The 15,837-nt window shown below is 32.4% G+C and overlaps 1 protein-coding gene across 1 annotated transcript; it reads left to right on the top strand.

Annotated features, from left to right (window-relative positions):
• Window positions 1-29: 29 nt before the first annotated feature.
• LOC113395646 (armadillo repeat-containing protein 8-like) lies at window positions 30-8,107 on the top strand. Its single transcript, XM_026633295.2, has 14 exons — window positions 30-193; window positions 280-493; window positions 1,716-1,922; window positions 2,202-2,445; window positions 3,106-3,240; window positions 3,700-3,802; window positions 4,029-4,244; window positions 4,549-4,620; window positions 5,260-5,395; window positions 5,556-5,647; window positions 5,744-5,923; window positions 6,201-6,347; window positions 6,838-7,007; window positions 7,385-8,107. The coding sequence occupies exons 1-14, from the start codon at window positions 170-172 to the stop codon at window positions 7,422-7,424; spliced, it is 1,980 nt and encodes a 659-aa protein (XP_026489080.1). The 5' UTR covers window positions 30-169; the 3' UTR covers window positions 7,425-8,107.
• Window positions 8,108-15,837: the final 7,730 nt, after the last annotated feature.

The raw sequence follows: 15,837 nt of genomic DNA, 5'->3' as shown, positions 1-15,837 counted from the left end.
ACTATTGCATTACATAAGAGACTATTAGCTATGATAAAATATGTTATCTATTGCCATGATATTGACAGCAGTTTCGCGGGTCTGACAGCTACAGCGTATTCACCAATCGGTTTCGCAAAGTAATTTTGGTGATATTTTTAACAACACTTCGGCGTAGATATCGCAAAATATGCAGCAGCTCACTATATTTATGGTAGGTATATATATATATTTTTTCTTATTTTATCAAAATCTAATAAAAAGTAGTTAACTTTATAACCTATAATATTTTGCCGAAAGGATATTGAAAGCTCACGTTCCTACATCGACGAGCTCTATTCGCCGAATCAGGAGAAAATCATGGATGCATTGGTTACACTGAAGAATTCTGTGATAGGTAGCAACAGGCAAAAGAGTTCTGTAATCGAACAAGGAATAGTACCTAGATTATTGCAATTGATGACGGACGATTGCCTCGATCCGAACATAAGACTCGAAGCAACAATTACAATCGGTGAGGATATATATTGACTTTTCTTATCTCTTATATTTCATATGAGCCTTGATATCTCTAAAAGTTTGGCCTCAGCAAAATGTAGTGACAAGCTGCCCTTTACTATCAATGTCATGTCATATACTATTCTAGTGAATCGATTTGAAGATCGTTATTATTTTCTTCTAATAGAACTTATTCGAAGAAAATAACAAATATATATATTTTGAATTTTTGACTTTCTATGCACAAACTTACGAATGAACTTACATTTAAAAAAATAGCTTCAAGTTGCATCTTATTTTTATAACAGATTTAATATGTTAAATTATAAAGGCAAAAAATGAATATAATAACATATATATGGAATATATGTATTTTAAAATTATTATTTTACATTAAAAATATAACTATTTAGTACTAAATATGTATTCAAAATAAATTGACCTCATCAAGTTCAATAGCTGAGAATTATTTTTTACATTTATTTGATATTTTTCTTCTTTTATCTTCTCTTATCTTATTTTTGCATATATGTTTATTTTGTTATACTATTTAATTTACATTTGACACTTAACATTAGTGATACCATAAAGTGTTGTAATCTGAAATAGTTTCACTATGTTCTTATTCAGTTATAGTCTTCTTATATATGTTATATTCTTCTTAGTTTATTGGTTATTATAGAATTATTATATTTCATAAGCCATTGCCTTCGTTGGGGTAATGTGTACAATGCGTAATGTAAAAATTATCAAAAAGTTCTTCATATTGTAACCTAACCTAATAAACTGAGAATGCTCAGTGGTTTCAATGTGTTAATTTTAACAAAATATAATAGCTTCAAACCCAAGCAAGTACAGGTGAGATTTCATGTACTAAATTTGGGCTTAGAATTCATATCATGTTTTATATTGAAGGAAAAATATAAAAATAAATTCAGCTGCATCTAAATCCATCAACCTTTGGAGTAGCACCTGCAATTTATGATAAGATGTTCTCTTTGCCCAGTTGTGTTATTTACTGACTTAATTTACTGTTATTATCTACTTTTATTTCCATTCCCATATACATTTTTTTAATTTACCCCTCCAATTGAACTCTAAACATAATTAGTGTGGTAAATAGGAATATTATTGGTAAATTCCATAAAGTGTTATTTGTTTTAAAAATACATAAATTAAAAAAAAAAAAACTTTCTTTAAAAATTTTTATAGCTATTAAAACTTTTTTCTTCATTTAGGTTCTTTAGCAAAAGGCACACCAGAGAATGTAGCATCATTGGTCGATCAAGGCACAACCATAGTACTCGTAGAGTTATTAAAGATAGTGCCAACTGGTACAAGATTAGCTGAAGCTTGTCTATGTGCTTTAAGGAGTATCTTTCAGCAACCTCCAGCGCCAATATCAGCATTGCCTGCTGATATGAGACTTTTGACCAGATTAACACGTAAGTATTATTTTGCTCATGGATTTGTACTGTTATATAGTAATTTGAATTGCCTTGCTAATTGAATTCTTGTATCAAACATATTACATAATGCTTAATCTTTTTTATAATTTACTATTTCTCAATTAGGTTTCAATTAACTTCAATGTCAATTAATCTTGATTAATATTATTTTAATGTTTTAAATATTTTATAACGTGCATTCAATAATAAATCGAAGGTCATTATTATTAGAAATAAATTAGCAAGTAATATTGTGGTGAATGTATTTTCATGCAGAAATAGCACGTGAAGGTTCACCAACGGCACGAGCTTGTGTAGTTCGCATTCTGTCAATATGGTGCAGTGGTCCCATAGAACAAGAAGCCCTATGTGCTGCCGGCGCATGCGCAGCTGTAGCGGCGTTGCTGGCCAGCAGAGGCTTCTCATCACCACCTTTAGCAAGAGCACTCCCTGCGCTTGACTTGTTAGCAGCCATGTGCTTTGAAAATGCTAATGTTTCACAAGTTGCTCTCAATACGAGGTAAGTTGATGCGAGCTTCGTATAATTGGTTTTTAAAAATGGTGTAGAACTGTAGGTTACCCATCTATATTGAGTAGTAATTATATAGGGTAAGTTTGTTCTGGAAAATTGTTAAGCCTCCAATACTGAGTATACAAGGATAGGACACAAGCACCAGAATTGTTTATTATAATGGGAATGTTGAAACCCCTTCTAAATCCCCTTTATTACTGTTATATACTGTAACAAAAGGTTGTTTGGAAAAGTGAGTAAATGGGCAAAACCTTACTAACCTAACTTTTAGTTACAGAATGATTGGTAATAGTACTGTGAGATACCACTAATCACATTATTGTTGTATATCCTTTCAGAAATTTACATATTTTTTATTTAAGTACCTTTTATATAATATACTTTACAATATTTATTAAATGTAAAGCTACCACTTGTTTAGGATTTATATTCTATCAAGAGGAACATGCAAGAAAATTAGTACCATTAAGTAGTGTTAAATAAAATTATAATTTTAATCTATGATCTCAAAACTATATGTATTATTGCTGAAACTGTATGATATGTATTGGGTAATACAATTTTGGATTTAAGACACAGATATATATAAATAATTGGTTCCATTATTATAAATACATAATGTTTAATAACTTGTTATCTGTGTTTTAGGTTTGGAGATAAAACAATCCCCGAATTGCTCACAACTCTCGTGTCCAGAGACAAACCACTGGCAATTGCTATGGGTGCTGCAAGATGTCTTACTTTCATACATAGAGCTGGAGCTTTGACGGCTGATGATACCAGGTATTTATGTTGTGGCTATAATACATCTTTATATCTCTGTCATTAGATAATCATGATATTTAATTAATTAAAAAAAATACAGTTGATCTTTAATTAATTATAGAGTCCAACATATTGATATTAAATAATTTTTACTAATGTACTTTATTTGACTTTTCTTTTTGTGCTTCGATGTATATTGTATATATTAACTATTTAACAATTGTTATGGTTGTAACAATTTTGTGCCATGATTTCATATGAATATTCGACTTATTGAATGCTTCAAAGTTCTAAAAAACAATTTATATCCAGTTACAGTAATCAACAAAATATTTGGTCCTTGTTTGAAAAATATGACGCAATGTGCAATCCTTTCTTGATTTATTAAGGTATAATTTAGGCTTTTTTTCCCACAAGGAATATCTGTAAGTAGTTTTTAGAGATGTGAAAATTTTAAATATAAATATATTTTTACAGAGTTGTCTTTGGAGCTTTACCATGTCTCGCTCGGCTTTGTACGAAAGATATGCCCGAAGATATTCGAGCAACAGCAGCTGAAACGCTAGCGTATTTAGCAGAAGTATGTATCAATTATATTATTTCAAACGCGATAAAAAAATACGAATATAATATCTTTGCCGTGGGAAAGTTGCACTTTTTGAACAATAAATTTATCTCCACTAAAGTTAAACATAAGTATATACGTAAGAATAACAGGAACACCCGTTTGCCCCCTAGTGGCAAATATATGAAATGCTATTTTAATAAAACATTTTTTAAGTATCTTTTTGAATGATCCTCACAAGGTGGACACGTCCCTACAAAGACTAGCGGCAATATCCAACCATCTGATGAGCTCACTGGCGGACATCGTGAACTGCCCGTCCGCGGCCGCCAAGCAAGGCGCCTTCAAGTGCTTCGCGTCGCTTGGCGCCAACGACGAGGACATCCGTAAGCGCATCATCGAGACCCACGGCCTCATGGTGCACGTCGTCAACGGCATGAACAACCCCGAGCCCTCCGTGAGTGCAGTCCGAGTGTCGTGGCCGCCAGTGAGTGCAGACAAGTGCACTCTACTCACTACTCACTCTATGTCCGATGGGATATGTAATCCGACTCAAATGCAGAGAGATCGGGCACACTTTGTGTGCTTTCAGAGGCATTGAAGAGTAACAATCAACTTGCCATCTTCCTGACTTGAGGCAGCTATTGGCTTTTATGGCTCGAATCTTCACAAGGATCCCAGAGATTGGGCTTTTTAAAATATTTCTTGGTGGTAACAATTGAAATTAAAAGAACATTTATAGTTTGATTTTATTATTTCAGGTGCGATTAGCAGCTGTGAGATGTCTGCATTCGCTCTCAAGGTCAGTTCAGCAGTTACGGACGACATTTCAGGTAAATGAATAGAATATACGTATTAATTAAATTGGGCTTGCTGCCAACCGTATCCAATCATGTCTTTATAATAAGATGTAACCAAGGTTACAATGGATGTTTTGAATAATTTAAAGTGATTTTGGGGTCACATAAGAACACAGAAAATGTTTATTTGATACTTGTTGTCTCCTGCGGCTTCGCTCACGTTTTAGGGGTCTTCGTATGGTTTTGGGTATAAAGAATATGTCCTTAAAGTTCAAGCCAAATATCATAAAATTCGGTTCAGTGGTATGGCCGTGAAAAATAAAAAAAATTAGAATATGTATAGCTCATTCAAATTGAATGAGTGAATATAAACAATACTTAGAAATCTAAATAATTTTTTTTAAACATATACTTCATTCGATTTGCTCTGTCTATTTTATGTACCACAAAACAGTTCTTTCTTAATATACATTTAAGTACGAATGTACATAAAAGTTTCAAAAACGACAAAAGTCCGGATTGGTGAAAAGAATTCACAAATTCATAATGAATATCATGTCAATTCAATGTAAAAGTTGTTGATGTTTTCACTATTACTTTGATTGGTATAAGCTTAAGTAATGTTTGATTTGGAATTGTATCGAGTTTAAAAATGAATTTCCTCTATTCTAGGACCATTCGGTCTGGAGACCGTTGATGCAACTCCTGAATGATTCACCTGGAACAGAACTTTTAACAGTGGGGTCATCAACTCTATGCAACCTCCTCTTGGAATTCTCTCCAGCAAAAGAGCCCATGTTAGACCAAGGTTTGATTTGTATTGTGTTAGCAGGTTTCTTTTATTTTATCATCTATTATTATTAATGTCAACTTTCTTTGTGGAATTTTATATTTATTTTAAAGCAATGACGTTAATCAGCATGTTCCTTGCTATACTATATAAACTTTAAATCAGTTTTGATTTTCAGGTGCTGTGGAAATGTTGTGTAACTTGACAAAGAGGCCCGAGGCAGCTTTAAGATTAAATGGAATTTGGGCACTTATGAATATGGCTTTCCAGGTAAAATATTAATTATTTATAAAAGAAAGTATAATAACACGGCTACAAGTTTTGTTTTTTGTGTGTGGCTTAAATCTTTTTATTTAAAACAACCAGGCGGAGCAGAAGGTGAAGCAGCGCATCCTGTGCTGCCTGGGCACGGAGCAGATGTTCCGGTTGCTGGGCGACGGAGACACGCGCGTCATCATGAAGACTCTGGGCCTGCTGCGGAACCTGCTCTCCACGAGACATCACATCGACGCCATCATGGCGGAGTACTCCTCGCAGGTCATGCAGGTCGGTCGGTGCAGATGACGTTTTTTGGACCTTATGATGCTAAGTGGTCGCCTTTGCCGATAGACACTGACATTATAACAGGCTGTCTCTTAGTTTGTAAGCTAACAAGTTACTGTTGTCCAATATTTTTACATTTTATTGAAGGGATTTTTTTATGAATCTGTTGAAAAATACTATAAGTAAAAATACCTGTTATTACCTATATTTAAATCTGAAAATTCCATAAAAATAATAACTAGTTGTTATTAAAATAATAACCATATAAATTTGTCTACAGGCAGTCATAGTAGTACTAGAGGGTTCCTATCCAGCTGAAGTGAAAGAGCAAGCGCTGTGTATTTTGGGAAATATCGGCGATGGAGAAAAGGCAAAAGATCTAATAATGGCTAACGAGGATGTGTTAAGGAAACTTGTAGATTATTTAGTAAGTAATATAATATCAAAAGTGCGGGCTGTAAAGCTAAGCTAAATGCACATTTGTGGTTGAATTTACGTAGTACATATATATATATATATATATATTTGCAGTACATACAAATGATTGTTTCTGGTTCTCCAGAAATTCAATACTAACCCAATTTCTATCGTGTGATTGATATTTTTGAAATATGCGGGTAAAAGTGGTAAAGTTTAATAATCGTAGGCGTAGGATAAGTGGGTCGCCTGAGTCCCGTTACGCTTGTATAGGCGTAGAAGCCTTAATATTCCTTATAGGAAAAATATTGTAGATATTCAAATGTTATTCTATTCAAATTTGTTTTTTATTATTTATGTTCTCAAGTCAATAAAAAGTGCACAATACCTATAATTTACAATGGACTGCATTGTAAATTATAGGTATTGAAGTAGTAGACGAATGTAGGTGGGTAGGATAGGTATGATGTCTTTATTAACAAACGTCTTAACGTTCGCAGGCGCACCCCGAGAGCAAACTGCAGGAAGCGGCGCTGTTCGTGGCCGGCAACTTAGTGTGGCGCGGAGAGGCCGGCGCCGCCGCGCGCCAGGCGCGCCTCGCGGACCTCGGCGTGCTGCGCGCGCTCAAGCTGCTGCGCGCGCGGCACGACGCGCACCACCTGCACGAGAAGTGAGTACTGCGCGCGACTCGCGGACCTCGGCCTGCTGCGCGCTCACGTTAACATACAGCGCCGACTTGCTGGCGGGCTAGCTTTCTAATGCATGTCTAAAAGAGAGAGCGATGACGAGTGACGACACGTGTGAGTCATTATTACATTTTCTAAACTAAGTTAGACACATCATCTCAGAACTCTGAGTGTTATTTCATGTGGTGGGCTATTATTTACAATTCGTACCGAATATTTTTACTACTATTATAGATTATATCTGTATCATTATATAAAAAAAAAAATACGTGTAAGACTTATAATTATATCTAGTTTCCTTTTTAATTTGTTTGGATATCGTCCTCCCTAAAAATGTTTTAAACAGGTTTTCTTTCCGCAGAGTGAAAACAGCGCTCGCACAGTTCAACGACTTCACATAGAGTGACGAAAAACGAAATGAGTAATTCGTAAAAGTGACTGCATTCATACAATGTTGTTGAGTTAGTCCTGGGATAGTGAGTTATCGAGTCATAACAGTTAACTAATGGGTAATCAATATAATGACGCTAAGTATTTTAATGTATATAGCTAAGTTGCTGTTATCTCAAATGAGGGAAGTTATTAAAGTTATTTATTTTAGTTTATCGTGTTGAGTCATTTGTCATTCTTTCTTGTTCTTTTTTTTAAGTCTTAATTCATATAAATAATATGATATTTTATAGACTTTGTTAAATACTATTGTTTGCTTCCGTTTTCGCCGATTTGAAATGACATTTTTTTGTTTATTTACGTTCCATTTATTAAATAATCATGAAATACACATTGTAAATTCCATTTATATACTATTGACATAAAAGATGTATTCTTGTATTTATAATAATGTCATCGTAAAAAGTTTTAATTATCGTTAAGGGGTGCCTAGCCTCGATATCATCATGAAGCTAGCTAAATGTAGTTTGACTACGATAGTATAAATTTATAGATATTTTTTTGGCTTATTGACAATATATAATAAAATTAACTACGGTACAGGAACGAAGTGATAATGATTGTAGGTGATTGTAGCTTTTGATAAAATATGGAGGGCTATGCATGCTGACTGCAGACTGACGATGGTTGTACGGACACGTAAATTAAATTATGATTTTTATTTTATATATTTCAAAATAACCACGATGGAGAGCAATACATAATACAAATAAAAAAAAATGTCTATGGTCAAACTAGTTTATATAATCTACATGTTTTATAATACTTAGCTTTTGATGACAATATAGAATCTCAAATCATTTATAATATGCTTTATGAAATACATAATTTGTAAGCTTATACAGATAATTAAGAATTAAATTTTCATATGAATGTGTTATCATAACGTTCTGTATTTTTATAAAATTGGATTAAATACATTATTGCAATCTTTGCGTTTGGAGTGTAGAGGTAAGGAGTATCTTTGCTTATACAAAGTGACCCTGAAAATGTATGAAATGTAGATGGCGCTAATGGATGGACGGTGAAATTTTAAGAAATGCTCTAGTGCTATTTAGTGTAGAATTTCCAAATTAAAAAGTTAGTCATTTGCCTTTAAAAGACGCTATCAAATTATTATGGTAATTAAAATAATAAATACCAATTGATAAACGCGTAAATGTTTTTTTTTTCAGTTCATTAATGTTTATCAATTTATCGAACCTTTATTATATTCATATATTTCTGTAAACTTTGGTTTTTCAGAAGACCCACATGAATACTTCTTAACTCTACACTCCTTAGAAAAAATTAGAATTCGTAATTGATACATTTATTAAAAATTCTTGTTGGTTATTATCATAGAAGTATACCCGTTTGATAATAAACGGATATATATATATATATATATATATATATATATATATATATACATAAATATTTCAAACATAAAAATACTCATTGGTGTTCAAAATATGTAATATCCGTCTTTGTGTTGACTGTTACGCTGTTTTAGTATAAATGGTGATATGTACGCATCTTCTAGAAAGAGGTGGCCTAAAATGTTAATGGCCAGTGAATTGATATATTGAGATGTATAACAATTATATACTGAAAATCGTCTTTAAATTCGAACAAAATATGATGTTAATATTGAGTTGGAAATCTTTATAAAAGACAAAACTCAACTTAACATATCACATAATCTCTGACATTTATTTGAATACTTGTTCTTAAGTATAAATGTATCATTATATTTCAACAACGTAGAGAAAATTACAAATTATTACCAAAATTAATTTTATACTCTTATAAGTAACAATTATATTTTACTACAAATAAAAATGTTACTTAAAGTTTATGAAAGAATTTAGCCAAATTGAAAAAAAAGTCTTAATAATTGTACGCAAAATTAGGAGATATAATTCCTTAGCTTGTTGTTAATAATTTGAATTACTTTCGGGTAAAGTAGATAGCAATGAAATAAAACAATTTAATAGGATTATTGACAATTAACGTTACAATCATGTAATCTTTCTACTGTAATATCTATTATTGATATCTTTTTATTTCGCGCCTAATTAATGTTCTTCACTCTAACTATCAAATGATTTTATTTATACCAGTTAAGTTTGTTAAATATGAACGGATAAAGCAAATGTTTGATTGTTTTATTTTACCTTTCCTACTTTTATGGTTTGTGGCACTTGTATAACTGCTGGTTAGCTCTAAAGGCTGAAAATCTCGAGATTTTGCTTTCCAATTCCGGGTCGTGCAAAAAAAGGAAAATAAATTCCCAGCTGTAGCCCGAAGTTAGGAAATATGTAGGTAGTGTTTACACTCCCGAGCTTCGAACAGTACGTTGGTTGTATGCCCTAATTCCCTCCGTACTCTTGAGGGAATCGAGCGTGCATCTGTATTTGCACACACACTTATATTCCTTTTAATTGGCTACGCTCCTTTGATGTCCTGTTGGCCGAAATCGGGCAGGTCAGTCAGTCTATCGCATTGGAAAGCAGACATTTTAAACGACAACGTAGTGGTAATTCCGAGAAATATAACGATTTTCTTATATTTTCAATGGAAACCACAGAAATAAAGATGATTGTATTGATTGATCATTACAGTAAACTAGTACAAAGTTCAGTTGTTTACGACAGATACTCCGGTGAACTTATGTGGTATAGTAGAAAGTTATTATACATATATCTAAGATTCTAATCTCCATCTCTAGGCACACCCAGGATATGATAACGACGCGAAACAAAAGAAATTTGTTATTGATTGTATCCTATAATAACATAATATTTAAATAGACTGAACAGATTGGCACTTGAATCGTCATTGAAGAAGAAGTCCAGTCATTTGGAACAAATGGCGTATAAATACATGAGAAACGAGAAGGCAGATTGTTTGGTATTGCGTAGCGTCCTAGCGATTATGATGTCCTATGAGCCGTCGCCGCCGTCATGAAACAAGGAGTAAATTTTGTTGTTTGGCCATAACTCTGTTCTCCGTCAAAATATGAAAATTGCCATATATATACTTTCCGGTTGCATTTTTCTAAAATTTAGGTTAGTTTTATGAATTTTTATTCGTTGTAATATAGAACGAGAATATAGAAAAATAAAAGATTGAAATTTAGTTTTTACTTTTAACTTATTGTGAAAATCTACTCCACCTTTTAGGTTCATATGCCTTAAATTAAATGTGTAGCTACCGATGGTTTGCAGTGTGGATGGTATATTACCGATAACAACTGGCATTTCTATTTATTACACTTAAGTTAAATTATATTTTGTATCTAATTGCTGGTTTGGACTCAAAAGACCATCTCTTGAGTCCTAACCCCGTAAGGAAAAGTTGTTTACGGTTATCGGTCTAAGGGTCAGTTTGGTTTTGGGTACGGGTCGTATGTACATTGTACCTTGTAAGACTTCCGTTCGTGACATACGTGATGTGAGGTTACCTACCTCATTGTTTCTTTTCGTTCCACATGAATATTTAAACAAATTAACTTGTGAACTGGTACTTGTTCCGTGTTTTTATCTGAAATATTACATATTTCAGCAAAACAATTGAGGTCATGTAAGAGATTTTTGCATAAAAATTCCGGTACTTCAATTTATTGATTGGGGAACTTGACCTTAAACTTCACAGCAAAAATCTGAATAGTCCGCGTCGGCAATATCGGTTCATTTATACCTAGCGAAATTTGCACTCGATGCTGAGAATCTTTTCATCTTAGTGATTAAATTTTTGAAGTGAAGCTTTTATTTTCAAGAATTATCATTATGTTTTACATTTCTGGTGAGAAAAGTAGGTAGTTTCTTAATTCAAATAAATACTCAATTTCTTTATTCTATATTCAATTGTTTTCGTTTTAAAAATATCGAGTGGTAAAAACAATATAAATATAAGAATCGCTGAATGAAATCAATGAATGAATGAATTCAATGATTTTGTCACCTTTAAAATTATGTTTGTTGAAAGAGTTAAGAGAAAATGTATTCACATGGTTTCCTTGATAATAGTCAGATATCCTTCCAATCTTTCCAATTCTATATCTATAGAGCTCTATAGCTCCAATTCTATCAGAGATTGATTACCCATACATTAGGGATTCGACCTTAATAAATTTACCTATTTCATTTCTGTTTGTCAGACATGTATGTATATATATATATATATGTATATATATATACTATATTTCAACCACAACAGGAAAAAATAAACAACATTTGACACCAAATTGATGCGATATCATTGGTTGAGAGCTTGATTAATCTATTTATTCATTATGGATTTGCGGATAAATGGCGTTTTGAATATCGACGAAACTGTTTTCATAATTTTGGAAGTCAAATTAAAGTGGAAATAAGTAGGTAACTGTTATAGTGGTGTATTATAAATAAAGATATATTAATAATTAAATTTTAGTGGTGCACAATATAGCTGAGTTATTAGCAAATCGCATGGAATACGTAAATCTAAAGTTTGTTTATATTTTTTCCTACTTCCATCGGAATAGTCTATATATATATATATATATTCAAATAACATAATTATATACTATTTTATATTACACGGATGTTTTAAACTTATACTTTATGCATCAATATAAAGTACTAATAGTACAAGCCATTATAATGTTACAAGCGTATGATCCATAGTCTATATTCCATAAGGCGTTGTGGTACTATTTGAGATTTTCACATTGTTTCTAGTGTACTCCATTAGTGCATCGCTTACACAACACTAACCGTACACGTTTGAAATTTATGAAGCGTTTACAGCAATATACACTGTAATATAACGGTATACCGGTAAATTTAGCGTATCCTGTCTTTAGTTAATGTTATGGATCACAGATTTATAAACGGTTGATGGTGTTGTCAAAGGAAAGTAATCACAATTTCAAGTGAGTTTTAGCCAAGTTTTAGCTTTGGAAATTGTGTTGTTGTTTATCCGATCTATCGTATGAAACATTGTCTTATCTGATGCATTCATCTACACTTAATGGATATTGCAAGTATTGTAGTAACGTAACAGTATATAAATATCCCAGTGCTGGACTAAGGCCTCCTCTGATCTTTGTGGAGAAGGCTTGGAGCTTATTCCACCAAGTTGACCAATGTGGGTTGGTATAAACGTAGAATGCAAATGGATCTGAAAAAGGAAAAATATAAATAACAGTATACATGAGTGTTAAAAGTAAAATTACTTTTGTTAGCATATTCTCTTTGATCCATTATTGCTTTGACTCTTACCATAATTTGATAGTTAAGTAACGTATTAACTCCAATGGTTTTTTTTTTAACATTAGCAGTTGATTCTTGTTTGAATGCTTGTACTTGTATCTTTATAATATGTACATATTGTATATATATATATAGAATGCCTATACATTCAAACAAATTACTATACCTATGTATAGTAGGTACTCTTTGTACAGCCAGATTAATGTTGTTAACTAACAACATTAGTTTCGAATAATAATAATAATAATTCTTGTAATGGTCATGCCCCCTCCCCTCTCCGCTTTCAAATCCCGTAAGGCGAAGCCTTGCCTGTGAATCGAAGCAGTAGCCTGTATGTTAGTTAACAGCATGATTAAGTAACTGGCATTCTGTGGATACATAGTGATATGTGTGGCTAACTTAATGAGAGAAATAAAAAAGATTTGGTTACCAACTGGCATGCTCATTGCTGTCGTGTAAGTTCACACGTACCAGTTCCGCAGCCATGCAATATAGTGAAGGGTACGCGATATCCTTCCACATATCGCATGCCAGTTTATCAAATATATAATTGACTTGCTTGCCTGATACAAGTATGCCAGTTAACACATGAAAGTAACTGGCATGTGCGAGTAGTTGGCATGATAATATGCAAGTATGTGTATTTCCGTATTTAGATATACATTGTTGTTTTAAATTATTATAATAATACGAAAAATATATTTATTTTATTAGTAAAAATCATTTTTATTTATTTTCACTACATGTATGTATTTATTGCTATCGATAATATTCGATGTAAGCGTATTAATATAATATGTAGATAGTTACGAGTACTTCTCGATATACGTGGATACGACTAATATCATATTTAAGCCTTATTAACCACATGCATAATTATTTTAAATATAATTAGTGAAATAATTAGTGATTTACCAGTATTAATATTTTGGTTTCACGTTTTATGACATAAACGATACGGAGAGGCTTCTGGATATTTAATAAAAATGAAATCACCGGTTGCATTTATGTATATTTTGATGAACTTTTAAAAAAAAATTGCCTTAATCGTAAATAATATGATTGGAGAAATACTTTTGTGTTGATTAATTCGTTATAATATAACAACAGGAACATTGAGGAATATATATTTAATAACAAATATGTATATTCCTTATTTACAAATATTTCCAAGTTTTTAGTTTTTATTTTATCGATAAGCTCTATATTTTCTGTACTTACCAAACAAGTTTATTAAATTTGCTTTAAACATTTTGAATGTGAATCATAATCTAGACAAAACATTTAAATAATCTCTGAAATGTTACTGAAACGTTTAAATTTTCATGAAAAATTTACCAGCGGCCGTAGAATAACAGAAAAATGTCTGCTATCTCGTTATGCAAACTAGACGCTTCTGATAACAGCGTCATCATACGTGACGTTACATGAACTTCGTTGCATATTGCATGTGCATGAGCATGCATTTTTTAAAAACGTAATTTAAAAATTTACTTGGAATCATTTGCTTTGTCATTTTAATATTTTCAATACTGTAAGAAAACTCAGAATTTATAAAAAACTAAGAAGAAACTTAGCCTTTGATGTTGGAAATTTTATTATAAAATGTACTAATTTTGAATTAATTATTTCATAACATAAAATGATTATTATTATTCGAAATAATAGAAGTACTCAGTATTGTTGTGTTCCGGTTTGAAGGGTGAGTGAGCCAGTGTAACTACAGGCACAAGGGACGTAACATCTTAGTTCCCAAGGTTGGTGGCGCATTGGTGATGTAAGGATCGGTTAATATTTCTTACAACGCCATTGTCTATGGGCGGTGGTGACCACTTACTATCAGGTGGCCCATTTGCTCGTGCGCCTACCGATATCATAAAAAAAATCATTTCTAGGAATACCCTGGTGATAAGTCGTAGCAAACAAAAATGTCGTCATAGAAACTGGTAATGGCTACCATTCAGATAATAGATAAATGTCAGGGAGTCAGGATGTCAGGTCTTACGGTATGCTTTGGGGTAACGCAGCCGCTATCCATACTATATTTTTGCTACAGAAAAGGGCTATTCGCGCAATCATTAAGGTCTAAATTTAAAGAAATTAAGATATTAACTGCTACTTCTCAATACATATTCTGTAATGTTATGTATGTACGGAAAACTATTAATGATTTTATGAGAAAATGTGATACTCGTAGCATTGGTACAAGATACAAAAACAAACTTGTTACTTCTGTTACTCGACTGCATAGCTCTTTTGTGGGGCAATGTATATGGTTTTACAACAGGATCCCAGAAAGCGTTCAAAATGCCTCTGTTGCTAAATTTAAAAAAATGTTATCGAACGCTTGTGTGCGAAAGGTTACTAATATAATTAGTGAGTTTACTTCCTAATCGAAGGAGTTATTTATACACGAACCCATATAACTACAGATTTCAGTGCCGAGGGAGGCCAAATAAATAATTATTTAGTTTTTCTGTCAAGAAATGTTCATTGCAAGATAAAATACATGATATAATAGTAAGACAAAGATTTATGCTGCTACATTTGTAGGTAATTAGTGAGATATTAGTATTTCACAATATAAAATAAATATTTTTAAGTTAAAAACATTACTTTACACTCTTACAAACTCGGGGTCGCTAAGCTTACCTAGTATTCTATATTTCAAATTGGATTTGTTTAAATCCGTTTTCTGAAACGGTTATCGCTGGCATTGCACGCATTTACATAATCTCCCGTATGAGGAGTCGAGGGTTCATAAAGGGGTGCGTAATTCGCACATTTTCTTCACCGAAATGATGTGATAAATTATTGAATAGTCATTATGATTTGTCTGTCTCGTTGGAAGTGATTAACTTATAAGGTCCTTTAAATCCCGAGTTCCTGTTATCAGATCAAGAATTGCGACAGTTTAGCTAGAAAATGTCAGTAGAGTGAGGGAATACTGAGCGCCCCATGTTTGCGCACATACTTATGTACTGTAATATTTCATGCAGCAACTCCTTGAGATTGGCCGCCGTGGTTGAAAATATGCTAAATCTTTAATTTATTCAAAACCGTTAAAAACTTAGTAGGTGTTATTGACTTTAAATTATAATAAATAATTGCATGACTGCACGGG

This window comes from Vanessa tameamea, chromosome 16, assembly GCF_037043105.1.
Source record: "Vanessa tameamea isolate UH-Manoa-2023 chromosome 16, ilVanTame1 primary haplotype, whole genome shotgun sequence".
In the NCBI taxonomy this organism is placed as follows: Eukaryota; Metazoa; Arthropoda; class Insecta; order Lepidoptera; family Nymphalidae; genus Vanessa; species Vanessa tameamea.
Note: the sequence above shows the minus strand (reverse complement) of the source record. Positions and strands in the feature narration are given on the sequence as shown.

Bases quoted from the DNA above. Each gene is read 5' to 3' on its own strand.
- LOC113395646 (XM_026633295.2), top strand. From the start codon at position 170: ATGCAGCAGCTCACTATATTTATG. The intron at 494-1,715 runs GTGAGGATATAT...TTCTTCATTTAG, and splicing joins CGAAGCAACAATTACAATCG to GTTCTTTAGCAAAAGGCACA. The intron at 5,396-5,555 runs GTTTGATTTGTA...TTTGATTTTCAG, and splicing joins AGAGCCCATGTTAGACCAAG to GTGCTGTGGAAATGTTGTGT.